Here is an 18,706-nt window from a genome sequence, read left to right as displayed (position 1 = left end):
AAAATTCCCAGAGTTCTGTTTTCTCTTCTTACGAGTAACAATCATTCATAGCAAAGAACAATGGGATTTTCTTAAACAGCCAAACACCCTCCCATGTAGAGAATTGGGAGCAGAAGTATAAAACCCATGGCAAAATCAGGAGCCAAACTGTCTCTAGTTGAAGTACTTTTTTTCAAGATAAATTCCACACATGACAGACATAGTACTGAATGTTGCCTATTAAGTAGTATTTAAGAAAAAAGTCCAGTACATAACCAAAGTTAGCTGGACCATAAGAAGCTCTTTGGAACTCAGTCTGTAGACCAGACTAGCCTCACAGAGATCCACCTGCCTCTGCCTCCAGAGTATTGGGACTAAAGGCATGAGCCACCACCACCAGGCTCCAAAAGAAACTTTAAATTGGAGTGTACCAGCCTGGAAAAGGACTAGAATGGGAACAGACTGCTCCTTCCTCTCAGGTTGTTGACTGTCCCTGAGGTTCTGGTGGGAAGGACCTTTGAGTTCCCTATTCAGCATAGCACAGAGCACCATGCTGTGCCGGGCTACCTGCTGGGGACAGCTGATTTACTGGCTTAATACTCTCAGTGCTCTCATGCTGTATGAGGAGAAACTGTTGGTAGAAAGTTACAAGTACTTGATCTGTTACCTTACAAAGCCCAAGTTCATACCTGCAGCATGACATACAAATACATAAAAAATAAAAAGTGGTTTACTGGTTTGATGTATGTTTGTAATCCCAATCCTTGGAAGCCTGAGGTATGAGGATCATGAGTTCAAGTCTTACTTGTCTCATAGAGATACCCATCTCCGGAAAAGAATTATTTTAGCCCAACAATATGAGAAAGTGAAACTAAAGAGCTCCATGTAATGATGTTCCCTGCCTCCAGGTTGGTCTCACTGTAGCTACTCTTGCCAGGAGAGTAGAGCCAGAATCTCACTGATGGTAAGAAGAATTCTCTTGGGAATCCCTTATATTATGTACTGTCAAGGCTTAGGAGTCAGGTTTTCATGGGCAAATACATTTCACAAACTCTGAACTCAAATTTTATTAAAGCACTTTTCATCTGCTAATTACTACCACGAAAGAAAGTCTTTTCACTAGAAAACCATTCATATTCATCTTGTGGTCCTGGTTCTTGGTGATCCATGTCCTGCCTGGTGGGCACTTGGTAGATAGCTGATTATCCTTTGAATAAATGCTACTTAAAGCAGGAGATTTTACTAGTAGGACTTTACCAAGCAGATAAGGAGAACTATAGTGAAACACGATATACAAAAACATTTAATACCTACATATTTTAAAATTCTAGTAGATCTCATTGTCTAGGGCTGTCTTATTTTTATGGACAACTAAACTGATAATATATACTTTGAGTGTGTGTGTGTGTGTGTGTGTGTGAGAGAGAGAGAGAGAGAGAGAGAGAGAGACAGAGACAGAGAGAGTTAGAGAGACAGAGAGAGTGTTTATGCTAGGCTTTTTCCTTCTATTAAAAGCAGACATGTAGATAGGTCAAGAAGCAGACTTTGTGTCAGCTCAGGTGTGGAAGGAAGAGAGGACCAAATGGAAGTGGGTAGAGCAGGGAGCACAATAAAATTCAAGTAGAATATTCCTTTTTGTAAATTACATTTGTGTATTTGGTGTGTGTATGCACACTCATGCATGTTGAAGTCTGAGAACAACTTTTGGTAATTGTTTTTTCACTTCTACCATGTGACTCCTGGGGATCAAACTCAGGTCAAAGGGCTTAGCTGTGTGTACCTTTACCTACTGACTCATTTCACTGGGCCAGAAATGGAAAATTTTTATTGGACCTGAAAAACTGGAATTTCACTGACGGTCCAATAAATCACTTTATTTTATTTATATAAAATATAAAACATTATTAAACAATAATTAATTAAATACTACTAAATTATAAAATAGTTTGTTATTGCAATCATAGATGCCAGGTGTCATTAAAATGATATGTACACTCTGCCTTTGTTCTTTTCCTGCCACACACTGATTCTGTATATACTTAATAATTCAACAAAACCATTTTTGCTGAGTTTCAGCACTGAAATGGGCATTCTACTAAGTAACAACAATAGAGTAATGAGAAATAAATGATTAAAGTTTGGAAGAAATGCATTGATAAAACATGTAATTGGTTCACAAGATTAATTTTGGGTGCATGCTGTAGAGGGAACTCTATATGGTGCTATGAGATCATGCAGTAGAAATTAAAAGTAGCCAGAGAGGTTGGCTAAAAAAAAAAAAAAAGAAGAAGAAGAACAGGTAAATAAGAAGTGAACTAGGCAAAGAGAGGAGGGAATATGCTTCCAGTGGGGGAGGAACAGGTTTTTTGGCGATCATAGGAAGCAGCCTGGCATGTTGAAAACAAACCCGTATGGCCAGAGCCAGGAGGGCTAAGTGGCACCAGATGCACCCAGAGCCGGAGACAGGATGCATGCACCGAGACCCATCTCATCTGTCTTGGCTTCTGCTCCTCAGAACACCAGCTGCTCTGTGGTTCCTGCTGACTGTCTTCTTGCTGCTTTTGGCTCCTTCCCATTCTCCTGCATGGGTGTTTAAATATCTCACATTCAGATTGTCAAGAGAGATTATCTGATTGGGTCACACAGCCAACACTCATGATAGTGTGATTCTGGTGGGCAGTGATTTCACAGCCATCAATCCCAAGTTCCTTGTCAAGATAACTGCCTTTATATGAACTGTCCATTCCAGTTCATTCTACTGTGGCTAGGATCCTGGATTTGCTGCTTTGTAAACCCAGTACAAAGGAACGTCTATATAAGTCAGGGTTCTCTAAAGAAGCAAAACGTACAGTGACTTACAGACAGTGATCCAGTTATTCCAACAATGGCTATCTACCAATAGAAGGTTCATGAACCCAGAAGTTATTTAGTTCACAACGCTGGATGTCTCAACTGATCTTCAGTATACATTAGAATCCTGAAGAAATGAACTCTAATGCCAGTGAATGAATGGACTTGCCAGTGAGAGCAAGCAGGCAAAGAGAAAATACTTTATATAGGCCACCACTAGAAGGCATGGTCCAGATTAAAGGTAAACTTCCTACCTCAACAGGTCCCGATGAAAAGTGGTTCTTCCCTCTTCAATTGATTTAATTAAGAAAAATCCCTCATAGGTGCTCTCAGCCACTTGGGCTTTATTTTTAATTCCAGATGTAGTCAAGTTGACAACCAAGAATAACCATCACAGCATCTCAGAAAAGAGTAGCATCTGTGTCCTGCCCAATCAAGTCCTAATAAACTTGGAATCAGTCTATGGCCTTCAGATTCTTGCATGTATATATGTTTTCTTTCATAATGCTAAGGATTAAGCCTAGGGCCTTGAGGATCCTCTATCACTGCCCTAAATCTCCAACCCAGTTCTTATTTATTTGTTTAAGAATCTCCCAATACAGCTCAGGCTAGTTGAGTTATAATCCTGCTGTGAGTTCCTAGTCTTCTCTCCCAAGCACTAAAACTATAGCCACCATACCTTGGTTGACTTGGCACTATTAATAACTGAGTTCAAATGAAACAGGACATATTTACCAAGAATTTTTGGGAGGCTCTAGAGAAATGGCTTAGCAGTTAAGAGCATTTGTTGCTCTTACAGATGATCAAGGTTTAATTCCCAGCACCCCGATCCATAACTCTAGTTACAGGGGATCCAGGGCCCTCTTTTGCCTTCCTCAGGTACCCAGTACACAATGCAGGATGCACAAACTTGCCTGTTAACAAAACGCTCACACCTCACACATAAAATAAATCTAATAAAAATGTTAAATGTGACTTTGCTGATCATATGTACTATTAAACACAGATCAGCGAAGGTATTAGTGATGTTAAGTAATTTGCATGTGTTGGGTGGCCTCTGTGTTCAGTATGACTAGAAAATAATAAGATGCACCTAGAATTCCTGTCCTCGGCCAGTCATAGAGTCACAGGTGTGCAAGACACACCAAGTAAGCCAACAATTATAGTGGTTTGCTTTGTTGTGAAGGGATGGATGCAGGGCTCTCTGAAGGAGCAGTAGAGTCTCTGAGCTTAATCATTAATGGCAGTTGATGAGCAGAACATAACAGTGAGGGATTGGCAGGCAGAAGAAATATTATGTGCAGGGGCACTGGAGTGTGACAGAACATGGCACATGGGGACCTTAAAAGTATTCAGAGTGGTTGACTTAGGAGCTGGGCAGCAGGCAGGGGTGGATAAATGTGGGCTTTCACAGCACTATTAGTAACTGTAGCTGCCACTTGGTGTGTGCTGTATGCTTCACAGCAGCTCTGGTGTATATTGATGAAGTGTTTGCTACAGTGTTCTTGATGTTTAAGTTTTGTGGGTCAGCATTGTGAAGACATTAATGCTTCTTTTTGTGCAGTTTCCTGCAGGTTCATATAAGCATATGCTAACCAGGGACTAGATGCTTGAGTCTTTCATTTTAAAAATAATTACGATTTCTCACTTCATTTGACACTTTCTACTTTTTTGTGTACTTAAATACTTCACAGCAAAAGTTTTAATATTACGGGAGAGTTCTCTCATAGCACAATTAGATCACCAGCAAAAAGCAGTTCTCTTTTCTGTCAGCTTTGTAAGCATTGACCAATACAACAGTAATTACACTAGCATCTCATCTGATACATTTTCAAAAGGCTAAACAACTTTGCTGACAGTTTACAGTATCCAAATAACAGTTTGACCACATTGGTTCAAAGAAAGCATGCTAACTCAGAACTGAAATTTGAAGAAAGCATGTCTAAAAATAAAGGACTTATAAATGAAAACATTAAAAAGTTGTCACTGTTCAGAATATTGCAAGGGAAATTAACATTCTAGTTTCTACAGACCAGTATTTTTTGTTGCTGTTGCTGTTGCTGTTGCTGTTGTTGTTTTATTTTGTTCTGTTTTCAAGACAGGGTTTCTCTGTGTGGCCCTGGCTGTCCTAGAACTCACATTGTAGTCTTGAACTCAGAGATCATCCTGCCTCTCCCTCCCCAGTGCTGTCTGTGATCAAAGGCCTGTGCCACCACACCTGGCTCCAACAAACTAGTGCCTTTACAATTGTGTAAGTTCTTTTCTTCCCTGTCCCTAGTCCTTTAAAAAAAAGAAAGAAAGAAAGAAAGAAAGAAAGAAAGAAAGAAAGAAAGAAAGGAAAAACACAGCAGAGAGAAAAAATGTAAAATTTTATAGTGTGTCAAGTTTGAGGAAATTAGGAAACAGCCAAAAGATATGTTTACCTGTAAGGAGTAAGGTCCTCCCCACACACCCCACCCTCCCACCCCCCCACCCCCGCCACCTGTCTGGTCCCACCGCCATGCCAGCCCCAAATAACGCACAGAGACTGTGTATTTGATATAATGCTGTTGGCCAGGTACTAGTTTCTTATCGGCTAGCTCTTTCTTAACTATTAACCCATTTCTGTTAATCTACATATCTACATATTTCCATGTGTTTTCATCTTACCGGGCAATGGGCTGACATTGTGCTCTCCGCGTCTCTCCATCTTGACTCCTCCTTCCTACTTCCTCTTTCCTCCTTGTCTCCTAGTCGTTCCTATCTTCCTTTCCTATTGGCCAACAGTGCTTTTATTCACTAACCAGTATGAAAAACATATATACAGAATGACATCTCCCATCATTTACCGATGGGGATATTCATGATTAGGACAAAAACAAATCAGCCCCACCAGCATCCCTCCTCTCAGGCCATACTTTGGAGATAAAGTAGACCATAGAAGACTTCCATTATAGCTCTGCTCATTTGTAAATTAAACTGCTAAATGTTTTTTAGTCAACAAAGTGATCAAAGTGTCCTGTATGGAGGCTTTGTAAGAAATATTTAAACAGACTCTCCCCTCACCATCTCTACTAGTTGTCCTTGATGCAGGTAGTAAATAGACTCGTTTAAAAGCACTTGCCACAACATAAGATACTGCAAAGGACACTAATGGCACTCTTTGGAATAAGTTCATGAATTATTAAAAGTAATTATGACTTACTATTTATGTATATTATTGGACCTACCTCCGTTTTTCTGTTAAAATCCCTTCATTGTAGTCACATTAATGAATTATTTTTTATAATTTATTTAAATTTATTTTATGTACATTGGTGTAAAAGTGTTAAATCCCCTGGAACTGAAGTTACAGATAGTTGTGAGCTGCCATGTAGGTGCTGGGAATTGAACCCAGGTCCTCTGGAAGTACAGCCATTGCTCTTAACCATTTAGCCATCTCTCCAGCCCCCTAGAAGTGATTTCTAAAGTGCTAATTTAATCATTTGGCATATTTGTATAAAATTCTCAAGTGGCATGTCAGTGTTCTCAGCCCAGGGCCCAGACTTCACGTGGCTTGCCTGTTCAAGCCTTGTGACCTTGCTCCCACCCACACTTTACCACTCTTACCTTTCACCTTCCCTCTTCACGATACATGCCAAGACACCTAAACCCATAGCCCACTGTGCCTCATTAATATACATCCTTCCTTTCCCATGGGACTCTAATCCCATGGGATCACCAGAAGGGCCTCTGCTGTGCACTAGTCACTCTTGGTGGTCAGGTCATAGTATCCGTTAAATGAAAGTAACTGAAAGGTAATAAAATAGCTAAGTCATAATGAGAAGATTGGTAGAGCAAAGACAGTGGAAGTTTCCTTACAGTTTTTTACAGCAGATGACAGTAGTAGCTGTTGCTCTAGGCCTGGGCTTTAAGATCAGAGGTGTTAATTCAAGTAATTACTAGGCTATAAGTCACAGCTAAGAAAACAGATTGTGGTTTTGATTCACTAAGGAATTGTATGAAGTTCTTTATACACATGTTGATGTTATTACTGATGAGTAGGACCAGATATTATGTGTATATTTTTTTGTTTTTGTGTGTGTGCACACGTATGAGTGTGTACACATGCAAGCACACATATGCACACATGTGTATCTGTACACACGAAGGTGGGGTAATTATAGTAGCGTGAAATCCTTTTTTGAGCACTTCCCATGTGCTTTTCTCAAAAGAGTGAGCTTACATGCTCTCACAAGCATCTTATGAGGTTAGCTAGTGTATTCTTTATCTTAAGCAAACCGAAGCATCATAACTGCTGGAGGTCTCACTACTAGAGAGGGGGCAGACCCTAGGTACAGAATTGGTAAATTACAAAAAAAAAAAATTAATGTATAAAAAGCTGTCTATGTGTGGATTAAATACTGCTTTGTTTTGTGTGTGTGTGTGTGCGTGTGTGCGTGCGTGCGTACGCGCTTTGAACCTTAACTACCCTAAAATATATCAGTAATGATAGTAGATGTGCACTGTCAGAACTATAGCAACATAACATATACCAATAATGGACATGATAGTAGACATGTACTAATCAGAATTAGAGCAACATTGTTTAATTTTGTTAGGATGTATTTTAAATTACTACATAAAACCTGAAGTAATATTAGAAATTCATCTCAATGAGGTGACTAGCTAAAGTGCCTGACAGTAAATATTACTTCTTACAAAAATAGAAATAACTATGAAAATAACTATGAAATATAAATAACTGAAATTTTTTGGCAGCTCTTTTCTTTTTTGTTGTTTTTATTTTAATTTTTATTTAAATTAAAAGAAATCTATTTTACATACCAATCTCAGTCCCTCTCCCTTCTGTCCCCCCATTTCCCCTCTCCATCCCCCTATCCCACACACCATCCACTCCTCAGGGAGGGTGAGTTCTTCCATGGGGGATAAACTCTGAGATACCATCTTACACATGTCAGAATGGCTAAAATCAGAAGGACCAATGACATTTTATGCTGGAGGATGTGGGGAAAGGGAACATTCTTCCACTGCTGGTGGGAATGCAGACTTGTACAGCCACTTTGGAAATCGGTATGATGGTTTCTCAGGAAAATGGGAATCTACCTCAAGATCCAGCAATTCCACTCTTAGGCATATACCAAAAGGATGCACATTCATACAACAAGGACATCTATTCAACTATGTTCATAGCAGCATTATTTGTAATAGCCAGTACTTGGAAGCAGCCTAGATGCCCCTTAACCAAAGAATGAATTAAGAAAATGTGGTACATTTACACAATGGAGTACTACTCAGCAGAAAAAAAAAACTATGAAAATTTTAACTGATTTCCTCTCTTAAAGATGTATTGAAAATTGATCCAGGGAAAGGAGAGGTGGGGAGGAGCTGGGAGGAGTGGAGGGAAGGGGAACTATGATCAGGATGTATTGTATGAAAGAAGAATCTATTTTCAATTTTAAAAAAAGAAAAAAGATATATACTGGCATATACATGATTTTTGTCGGGTTGTTGGTAGAAAAGGTACTTTAGCAATTTACATTCCAAGTTGAATTTCATTATCTACAAGTAGCATAATATATGACTAAGGTATTTAGGAAATCATTAAAAATAGCATTGAAGAAAAAACCAAAAAAGATGTGTTGAAAATTATATTCACAAACATAGAGGAATTGCCAGATTTCATTCTCAAATGTTACTCAGTGTTTTAACATGCTGCATGTTAAAACTCACCTAGTGATCTATCATCAAAAATTACTTGTATCTTTAAGATGGCAGTCCAAATAGTTTGTTTTGAAGAGAAACAGTTGGGAAAACATTTGACTTGTAACAGGATTTTTTTTAATTTACCACCAGAGTGCAAAGGAGATCTTACATCTGCCAAGCTGAAATGGCAATCCTGTGCCACAAATCCTCAGAAGCAAAATGCTTTCAGTTCCTGTCTCCTCTTCCTTTCATTCCTTTCCCTGCTACTCCTGTTTCCACCTCCCCGGTGCTGGGATTTCTGGGATTAAAGGTGTATATCACCACCTCCTAGCTTCTATAGCTAACTAATGTGGCTGCTTTGCTATTCTGATCTCTAGTGGCTTTAATAAATCATAAATAATATCACTACACTCAGCAGATCTTATACCCTAGTCAGAGCAGATAACTCTTTGTATTTTTAGCAAGAGGCTGGAAGTGTAAACATAAAATTGAAAAGAACCCTCTCCTCTTATTTCTTCTTGAATTTGTTGGGGGAAATAGCATCACCAAGAACAGGCATGAGAAGCTGGAGAATATGTCACACATGCAATGATTGACAGCTCCTTCCATCTCCACTTCTGCTTTTCTTCTGCGTGAGGAGTCTTCCCACTTCCGCTAGCAGAAGTGGGAAGAGTGTGTATACTCATGTATGAATAGAAACCTGAAATTTCTTTAGAACTATTCTGTCTTGAATATATGTGCTGCAATCCTGAGCCATTTGTAATTTACATGGAATTACAAAAGTAATGGGTACATGTAACTTGATATTACATTACAGACTTTCCAATTAAACTGTTGGAACTCAAAATGTTAATAAAACATGAACACTGAAAGGATATATCCAACCTCTACAGCATTTTAGTTTTTCTTAAGAGCATCTGCTTCTTGATTCATAACTTGTATTTCCCATATCCCCAGAGGAAGTATATTGCTGTTCATCCTACAGTATGTGTTAGGTGACTTGAGGTCAGTGAGGCCATCACCAAACAAGAACTTTTGGGTTGCACAGTATTACCTGCCTCTGAAGGAAAATAAAAGACAAAACTGATTTGACAGCTCCATTCATGTTTCTGGCAATGTTGTACATGTCTGATACAGATGAATGCACATCAGCCCTATTTTTCTTCAACCGGATCACCAGATAATGTGATTGTTAAGCATACATTTTGGGAAGGTGGTTTACAGCCTGGTGTTTCATCCTGCTTCCTGTGTGCTTCAGCTCACAGATGAACGAGGATGGCCTCAGTGAACAGGCTAGCATAGTCTTTACTTTTGTATACCAGGCACTGAGCTCAAAATAGTTAGTGGCCATTTTGAAAAATGACAAGATTCCCTAAGATTTGGGATCAAGATGCTTTACTGTTCATGTTTATGACCTATAGAATGTAATAAAATTCATGTTTATTCAGCTTTCAACAAATGGAAGCAAATGAGGTAGTTGGTAGTTGTTGATTAGATTCTATAATGTAATTTGCAGAGGCAGGAAGACACAGCCAGAGGACATGGAAACATTGACTTAAAGAAAACAAACTACAAGCCTCAACTGTTGATAGAAGTATTTGAATGATGTAAGAGAATATCTCGTACTACAAGGAAAGCAAGTTAAAGCACTGCTATAGAAAATACTAAAAGTTAGATAACATTATGTAACAAGTAAAGGTATAAATAAAACACAGACAGCTTTATTGTATCAGTTCATATTTCAGACCTGGGCTTGGCGCCCAGATTTTTATAGAAACATGCGGTAAACTCAGCATTCAATTGACTATAAATGATACTCCTTTACATTTCTGAAATGCACACCAATAGATTAAACTCCTCATCACATGCCCCAGTAATATCCCATCTGGCCACTCTGCCACTGCATGCACCGCCTTCTATTCCCTCTCACACAATTCCCCAGTGTTGTCTAAAATCTTACCATATGACCTTCCCACTGCCTTTCAGGAACTGTTTGAATCCAGGCAGGGGAGAGAAACCACATAGCAATTTCCATGGCTGAAGTGCAATATAAATAATTATAATTAAAACAAGAGATTGGTGCTACAAGGGAATGACTAATAAGAAATAAGGAAACTGTAAGAACTATAGGAAGCCTGTATATAAGGAGAAGGGGTATCTTGGACTCCTTAGAAGCCCAGGATGAGGCCCTTCTGCCTTGCTGTAGCTTCCTGAGTGCCAGTCACACAGGGTACTGCTGGAATACTGTCCACTAGCAATTTTTTTTTTAAATTTCCCTCCAAGGAGTTGGTAAAGCTGTCCTTGGTGCCTCACCAGAGATGCTGCTCTAGAACTGCTTGCTGGGGCTGGGAATTCATGGAAAGTGCTGTTGGGGGGGTGTGTGGGTGGTTGTTAGTTGGGTACCTCAGTATCTGGCACTGAGACCAGATACTACTGAAGGAGTGAACTGCAGGAAGCAAGCCCATCCTCCATGTGGCTACTTGGTGCTTTTGACAGGCTTTATCCGCAATCAAGCCAGCAGAGGGAACAGATTTAAAGGGTAGTCATTTTAACAGAGCAAGTACTGGACGATTAAGGTAGTCTCAAGAAACTGTTAAAATTCCTGCTGACAGAACTTCTAATTTCATATGGGACACCTACAGATTCAGGCCACTTTCCCCAGTTACCTACTTGATATATCACAGCTCCTATAGACAGACATGAGTGTAAACATACCTGTGTCTGCTTGTACACAATGTACATTTCATGCCCAGTAACATAGTATGCTGTTATTAATATGAGGGACCCAGCACAGGCTTCACAAGGAATTTCCATGTTTTCCTCATTGGACCTAATTTCAATGGTCTTAATTATTTTTTTCTTGGTGAAATAATTATATGTAGCTAGTTTTCAGCTATTTGTCTTGAGATAGTTGTTACTTCACACATGCAGAGGGTGTTAGTAATCTTGTATTCTTTCTACTCACCCATTGTGAAAAAAAAAAAAAAGCTAGCTATACTAGTGTATGAAATTCAGAATGGCAGTTGATTATAGTTACCAGAGAATGTGTAAATAAGAATTGCAGTGGGTCACCATAGTAACCATTTTGTAAAATGCATGAGAAGAAGTTTTGCATTTAGAAACCGAGACCAGTTGTCATGTGCTAAGAACAACTTCATAGAACTGGCCCTCCATTCTGTATTCACTTCTCTTTAACTAGCAGTGGGTGTTATTGTCACCACTTTTCAGAAAACAAAATCAGAAAACAAAAGGAAGATGGACTCAGGTCATTTTTCTAAGATCTAAAGCTAGCAAATGTCAAGGCCAAGAAAGAGTCTGACTGATTCTGAATGTCTCAGGAGTTAAAACATGTACAACAGCCTCTGAAGACCTTCAGGACTTAAGAAGACTCAAACCATGTTAAGAACTGGAAATGGGTCCTGAGGAGCGTTCAGTCCTAAAGTGCCTGCCACAGAAGCATGAGGACCCAACTTTGGCTCCTCATAGCAGCCACATAAGGAAGAATAAAATAGCTGGACATGGTAGCGTCTTACCATAGTCACAATGTTAGATCAGTAGAGACAGGAAGATCCCTGTTGGCCAGTCAGAGTAGCTGAATTGATAAGCTTCAATTCAGTGAGAAACCCTGCCTCAAAATGTAAGGTGCAGGGGCTGAGAGATGACTTAGCAGTTAAGAGCACTAACCTTTCTTGCAGAGAACCTGAATTCAATTCCCAGCACCCACATGATGGGTCACAACAATCCATAACTCTATCTTCAAATGATCTGAATGCCTCTTCTGACCCCAGGCATGCTTGTGATGGTGCACAAACATATGAAAGCAAAACACTCATACACACAAAATACTTTTTTAGAAGGAAAGAAGGAAGAAAGGAAGGAAGGAAGAGGAAGGTAGGGAGGAGGGAAAAGAAAATTAAGGTGAAGAGCAGTTGAGGAAGATATCTAACATTGACCTCTCTGACCTCCAAATATATGCAGGAAGGAGTACACACACACCAGAATTAGAGACACTTATTTTGCATTTGTTTCTTAGAAGAACCATGAAAGACCTCCATAGCTTACTTTCAAAGCAACAGAAACCTAGCATATGAAACTTAAGAATTACTTTCTGTTTTCAGCAAATTAAGGGCAGGGACAGATGCAAAAAACAAAACAAACAAACAAAAAGACTATTCCTGTGTTAGCATTATTTGTGCTTCAAACAGAATATGATTTGCATACTCCACAAATGTAGCTTCATAAACTGTGATCTGATCTGTGCTGAGGAGCAGGCAGGCTAGGTGCTGGGTATTATGTGGGGTGTTCTGCATTTTCCAACAGCCCAGTGTGGGGCCAATCTGGATGCACCTCCATGGAGTTCCTCATGATTCTCCTGTGCTGCTATGATGTCAGCTGTTACATCTCCATTCATATAAGGAAAGCAAGAGAGTGTCAGCCTTCTGTGACTGATTTTATCCGTATTTCTAAAGCATGCTTGGCTGTCCTCATTAGCTGGGTCAAATGTCCTACCAGAGTTGCAAGGTAGTTTGGGAATGGAATAATGTTATGGTTGCCCTAGACCATGGGTCAAGCCAAATTCCATCCTTATTCCAAATTCAACCACCATGACTGCTGACAGGTCACCAAGGAGAAATAGAACAGTTACAGCATATAACAAACCTAAGAACATCTGCAATCTCACCTTTTATTAGAAAAACCTTGCTCAGACCAGTCAGAAAAAACTGAGCACAGTGGTAACTGGTTTCCATGAAGTAAAGGAGAAAGAAGGAAGGAGGAATATTTGGCAGCACCAATAGTGTATGCCACAGAGAGGAGTTAAACAGAAATTATTCTGTTTAAGTCACAGAGTCTTTTTGAAATATATAATTATTCTTACACTTTGTTTCCTCTTGAGTCAATCAAGAGAGTTTAGAAAGGTGGAAATTGTGCAGATACACAGTATCAGGTGGTTGACAGTGCCATGATTATCATGAAAGCAGACAATAACTCATTTAGGATTTTACATAGCACTCTATATAAAGTGTTCCCCAAGTCTTAAGTTTCTACTTTATTGGTTACTGTTCTCTCAACCCATTTCTCTTAGGTTCTTGCATACACTGAGGGACTTCATGGGAAGTGGATGTTCAGTGAGATCCGAGCTGTGTTTTCTAGACGCTACCTTCTGCAGAACACAGCCTTGGAAGTGTTCATGGCCAACAGAAGTAAGTCTCTGAAGGAGCCTGAATGATATGCTCACCCTTGATACTGTTCATTTGCATGTAAAACACTTTGATTGTTGTCTGCATTTCCTTCTGTGTGCTATCACCAAACAAAGTGTGTTTGAAGATATTCATTTTGGTTCCATATGGACAAAGCTGTAAAGAAAACTTATTGACATTTCAGAGAAGCCACAGTATGCCCTTGAATATTGTGTCCCAAGTGGGCAGCTCTCCTGTGGTTTGCTAAAACTCATTCTTTTCTTCTACCGCAGCCTCTGTGATGTTTAATTTTCCTGACCAAGCAACAGTTAAAAAAGTTGTCTACAGCTTGCCTCGGGTTGGAGTGGGGACCAGCTATGGTTTGCCACAAGCCAGGTAATTATGCCACATTACACATTATCTGCAGTTTGTTTACATCAAGTAATTTCTAAGACCAAGGACTTTTCTTTCTCTATGGATTATTTATGGGGAAGGAGATTATGGAAACCTCTGCACTGAGAATTAGAGAATGCCTAGGGCAGACTTATTAAAAATTTCTCCAAAGTCTGCAATGATTACAGTCACAGTTAACATATAAAGAAAACTTCTTTTGCTGGGTGGTGGTAGAGCATAGCTTTAATCCGAGCACATGGGAGGCAGAGACAGGCAGATCTCTGTGAGTCTGAGATCAGCCTGATCTACAGAACTAGAACTAGTTCCAGGACAGCTACACAAATAAACCCTGTCTCGAAAAACAAAAAAGCAAAATAAAAGAAAGACATAGAAGAGGAGGTAGAGGAGGAGAAGAAATCTCTCTAGTTAAAGGCATATAGTACTAGCATACCAAAAGCCTCTAGTGGTGTTTGTAATTAAGTACTAGGTAGGGAATAGCATATGAATTATGGCTTTATAAATGACTGTTTATTAAAGTAATAAATCTTGGAATTTATTGAGAACAGTAGTTATTCGTTATGATATAGTTTTAACTTTTACTTACTTGGTATTTTTGAAGAACTGTTAATAGTCTTATTAAATGGTACTAATCTAAGCAGAAAACACTAATATGTGTATTGTCTGTGCTTGACTCCATGAAAGTAAGTACCTGGATAAAAGTAATTTCTCTCTTCTCTCTCTCTCTCTCTCTCTCTCTCTCTCTCTCTCTCTCTCTCTCTCTCTCATGTGTGTGTGTGTGTGTGTGTGTGTGTGTGTGTAAGAGAGAGAGAGTGTGTGTAACAAAAAGGCTCCAATGTTAAGACACCACTGGTCGTGGTTCAGATAATTCAGGGATATTAGCAATCTCCATTGGTTTTATGATCACAAAAATCACCATGGCTGCCTCAGGCACAACCAGTAGAGAGAAGACACAGCTGATTTCTCTTTAAATGTTTGTCTTAAATGTATGTCTTAAAAAGGAACATATTTCATAGAACCTTTTGAGAATCTTTATCACAAGTCCCTTTGGCTAGAAGAGATCATCTTACACCTCTAAAACAGCTGGAATGTTTGCTGACTTGGAAAACTTGCCTGTGATTTCTCGCCACCACCTCCCTGAGTAGGAGGAGGATTATATCCACAGGCTGGTGTAGGTGTGCTCTGCATAGAGAGACAACACTGTGCATCACAAACTGTTAAATCCCAGAGGACTAATGCAGAGCACACCTGTGTGGAAAAGCCAATCCTTGTCCATTTTCCCTGAATAGATATCAGACATTCTAAAGGTAGGGATTGTGTTTTATTTATCTTTCAACTTGTAGCTCACAGCTCAGTGCATAATTGGGAAAATGCTTTCTAAGTGTTCTTCACTAGGGTTCCTTTGCATTCTGTCTGACTGCTCTCTTTAAGCTCCCGGTACAAGAGCAATGCCTGTACATGCTCAGCATGTTCATGAAGAGAATGATAAGATTAAACCAAGACATTGGTAGATAATGAAGCATGTATAAACAATTCAAGTCAAAGAAAAATGCATTTAATCTATCAAAAACAATGAGAGAGATTTGTAAGACTTGTTCTTATTGATTGTATCCAAGCTGACTCATAGTAATCACTACTCCCTTCCCAAGTGCTCACAGACTATACATTTAATCATGAGTTCAAGAAACTTTTCCAGGAATGAACGTTAAGAATACACAAATAGATCTATCTTTCTCCTGGTTAAGTGTGAGCTTCTGCCCCTAGCATCTTAATCAGTGACCATGATTCTGGAAGGGCATGTCTGGTTTCCTGTGATACTTTGAACCTATCTGAATGTGACTCATTTAACAATCAGTAACTTTCTTACTATCTTACTATGGGTATCAATTCTCTTTGACTTCTGAAAGATTACTTTTTTGGGGGTAGAAAAATACTCAGTAGATTTGCCTTTTATGTCATTTTAGAATGTCCTGGTCTTAGAACACCACTTTGGTCTCTTGGCTTGTTTTCTCCTTGGAGTCTATACTCATTTTTACTTTCTTGGCAATATTCTTGCAGGCTCAGTTTGCATATTTCTGAGACTTACAGTCTTAGAGGTAACAAATGAAGCTAGGAGAACTATATGTAGGCCTACACCTGCTACCTACAACCTTGGCAATAATAAGGGTCCTTACCATCTAGAAAGAACTTAGTATTTAGTGGTTAAAAGAATAAATGATGCTAGGCAAGAGGAATGATATTCTCATATACTATAAAATAGGGAAATATCTTTGTAGGGGCACTCAAATTGAAATATTTTTTAAAAGACAAAGAAAAGGCACATCATAAATTATAAATGTGTAGTACAGTATATACTTATATACATCTGTGCATGTACCAAAGATGAGGGTGCAGAGGTGGGTAAATTAATGTACACAGACCACTTCCTACTCCCTTAGGCTGCATATGTCTGCTGTGGAAGATCCTATGAGGTTTAGAGAATCATCAGAAGGAAGGAATGGTACTGTGCTCTTCCAAGGAGGAACTCTCAGGTGTGTCCCAACAGAATAACAAAGACTGAAGATATCTGTGCTGTGCTTTCTTGACACCTGCTTCTGTCAGTATATGCAAATTAAGTCAGCTCTCGGGAACTTTCATCTGAAGCCTTCAGACACTTAATTTTCAACAACAAAGCATTATCAAATTCAAATGCAGCTACCTTCCCCAAACAACTGACTTCAGCATCCCCTAGCCTAGTGCAAGGCAAGGTCACCAAGGAGGTCACATTGCAAATCAGATTGTTGCTTAATAAGCAAAAGTTCAGGACTAAAGGACGATAGCATAGTCTCATGAATGTCTCTCTGATTAATTAATATTTATAGTGTGATTCACCGAATACCTCCCATGTGTGAGAAACAATTTGTGTCTTAATTTCCCTTAAATCTTAAAGCACACATATTTTATAACAATAATGGGTTTCTAACCAAATTTACAATGAAGAAAACTTAGAATTAGATAACTTAGAATTGCTCCCACTTTCCTAATTCTTATTTTTCACCTTCCCTCAAGGTGATTCATGTTGGTCCTATAAAACAGTGTTTTCACCCTGAAAAAATATTATTGGCAAACACATCTCACATGTTATTTTAACTGATTTCTCCTGTGCTTTCTGTCCAGACACCAGGATCCAAAGTAAACACCCTGATTGTACTTAAAGTTGATGGCCTTAAGCTATCATGGTTGCTAGTACCTGATATTTTTCATTTCTCAGTTTCAACATTAGGTAGCCCTCATTCTCCATACATCTTTAAGGGAATTGAGGTTTGTTTTGGTGTTTACCGGGCTCAAAAAAATAAGATCCCTGCGAGGAATTAGTTTGGATCCAGAGAAGTGAAAGCTGGAGCCTCAGGTTTGGTTCCAGTGCTTGAGAAACTGGAAAGAGCTTAATAGGTGTATGCCCTTTCAGAAACTGCAGCTACTTAGAGGGAACCCCACCTACAGTACCTCCCTATGTGTATTCATCAGCATTAGACTTGTTTTTAGGATACTGACTTCTGCCTTACCTAACCTTACCACACTACACGGAGGATCTTATGCTGCACAATACAGAGAAAGGAGGTGTGTTTAATCACAGTTCCAGAGGCAGGTGGTCTGCTGTCCAGTTTCATCTGTTTAGCAGGTAGTGAGGACTCTTTGGGGCAAGAAAGGAAAATGGCCATGTTAGATGGGCCAAACATGCAGAGCTGCCTTATTAGATCAGCCTGTTGTCTTAAGAAATTACTTGCTTCATAAGACCAGCATTAATTCCTCCTGAGGACAGTGCCTTTCATAAAGTCCCTCTTCTTGAAGATGACATCTCTTCAACACCACTGTCCTGGAGCCAAGCTCCCAGCTCATGAACCTTTTGTAGACATGCTCAGATCATACCCAGACCATAGCAGGCATTGAATTCTGAGTGAGTGTTTTGACCTGTTTAGTGGACTGAACTGCTAGGTGTTTCTCTTGGCCAAGGAGCACTGTGAAAAAATTATGGCAACAATAAAAGTAACAATAATTTTAACAGTTTCAGGAACCAAGTGGCTTTATCATACTTTTATAAATATACTAGGCTTCCCCCTAATTTTCAGATGAACACTTTGAGTCTGGAAGAACACAATGATGCTGCTGATCTACTCCCCAAAACTATGGACTTGTATATTTTTCCAAAGGTCTCTTTTTGTTGGTTTTTGTTTTGTTTTGACGTTAGTGGTAGGTATAAATGGTGCAGATGGAAACTGCACTTTGTGCTTCCTTTGTTGGGCGACAGGCACCTTGCCACTGAGATGCAAGGCTGATGCTTGCAGGCAGGCACTTGTGCAACTGTTTGTTGTCATACAGTAGATTTGCTTGGTAGTTTAAAGTCTACTGTGATTTATTTTAAGCACAGTTTTATCATTTTTGTTCCTGTGTACTGTAATTAGCCATTTGCAACTGTATTTTCACTGTTTGAGCTGCTTCCAGAGTTGGCCTTTAATTGTCCTTTTCAAGTCTCAAATACAGCTGGTTTCTATAGCTGAGTGTTTTATAATCCACCCATGAAGGCCAAGCCACAAATTACTGAATGATCTCAAACAGGAAGGTTAGTT

The 18,706-nt window shown here is 39.3% G+C and overlaps 1 protein-coding gene across 5 annotated transcripts in view; it reads left to right on the top strand.

Moving 5' to 3' along the window:
* The window catches only part of Nbea (neurobeachin), a 511,635-nt gene that overhangs the window by 410,769 nt on the left and 82,160 nt on the right, over window positions 1-18,706 (top strand). For all 5 annotated transcript variants that reach the window (XM_051176972.1, XM_051176974.1, XM_051176973.1 and 2 more), the window contains 2 exons: window positions 13,598-13,715; window positions 13,985-14,087. In XM_051176972.1, coding sequence (XP_051032929.1) covers window positions 13,598-13,715; window positions 13,985-14,087 — 221 coding nt within the window. The remainder of the gene's footprint in view (window positions 1-13,597; window positions 13,716-13,984; window positions 14,088-18,706) is intronic.

The sequence above is a fragment of the Phodopus roborovskii genome, unplaced genomic scaffold, assembly GCF_943737965.1.
Source record: "Phodopus roborovskii unplaced genomic scaffold, PHOROB, whole genome shotgun sequence".
Taxonomy (NCBI): Eukaryota; Metazoa; Chordata; class Mammalia; order Rodentia; family Cricetidae; genus Phodopus; species Phodopus roborovskii.
The sequence above is the reverse complement of the archived record's forward strand: the minus strand, read 5'-3'. Positions and strand labels throughout refer to the sequence as shown.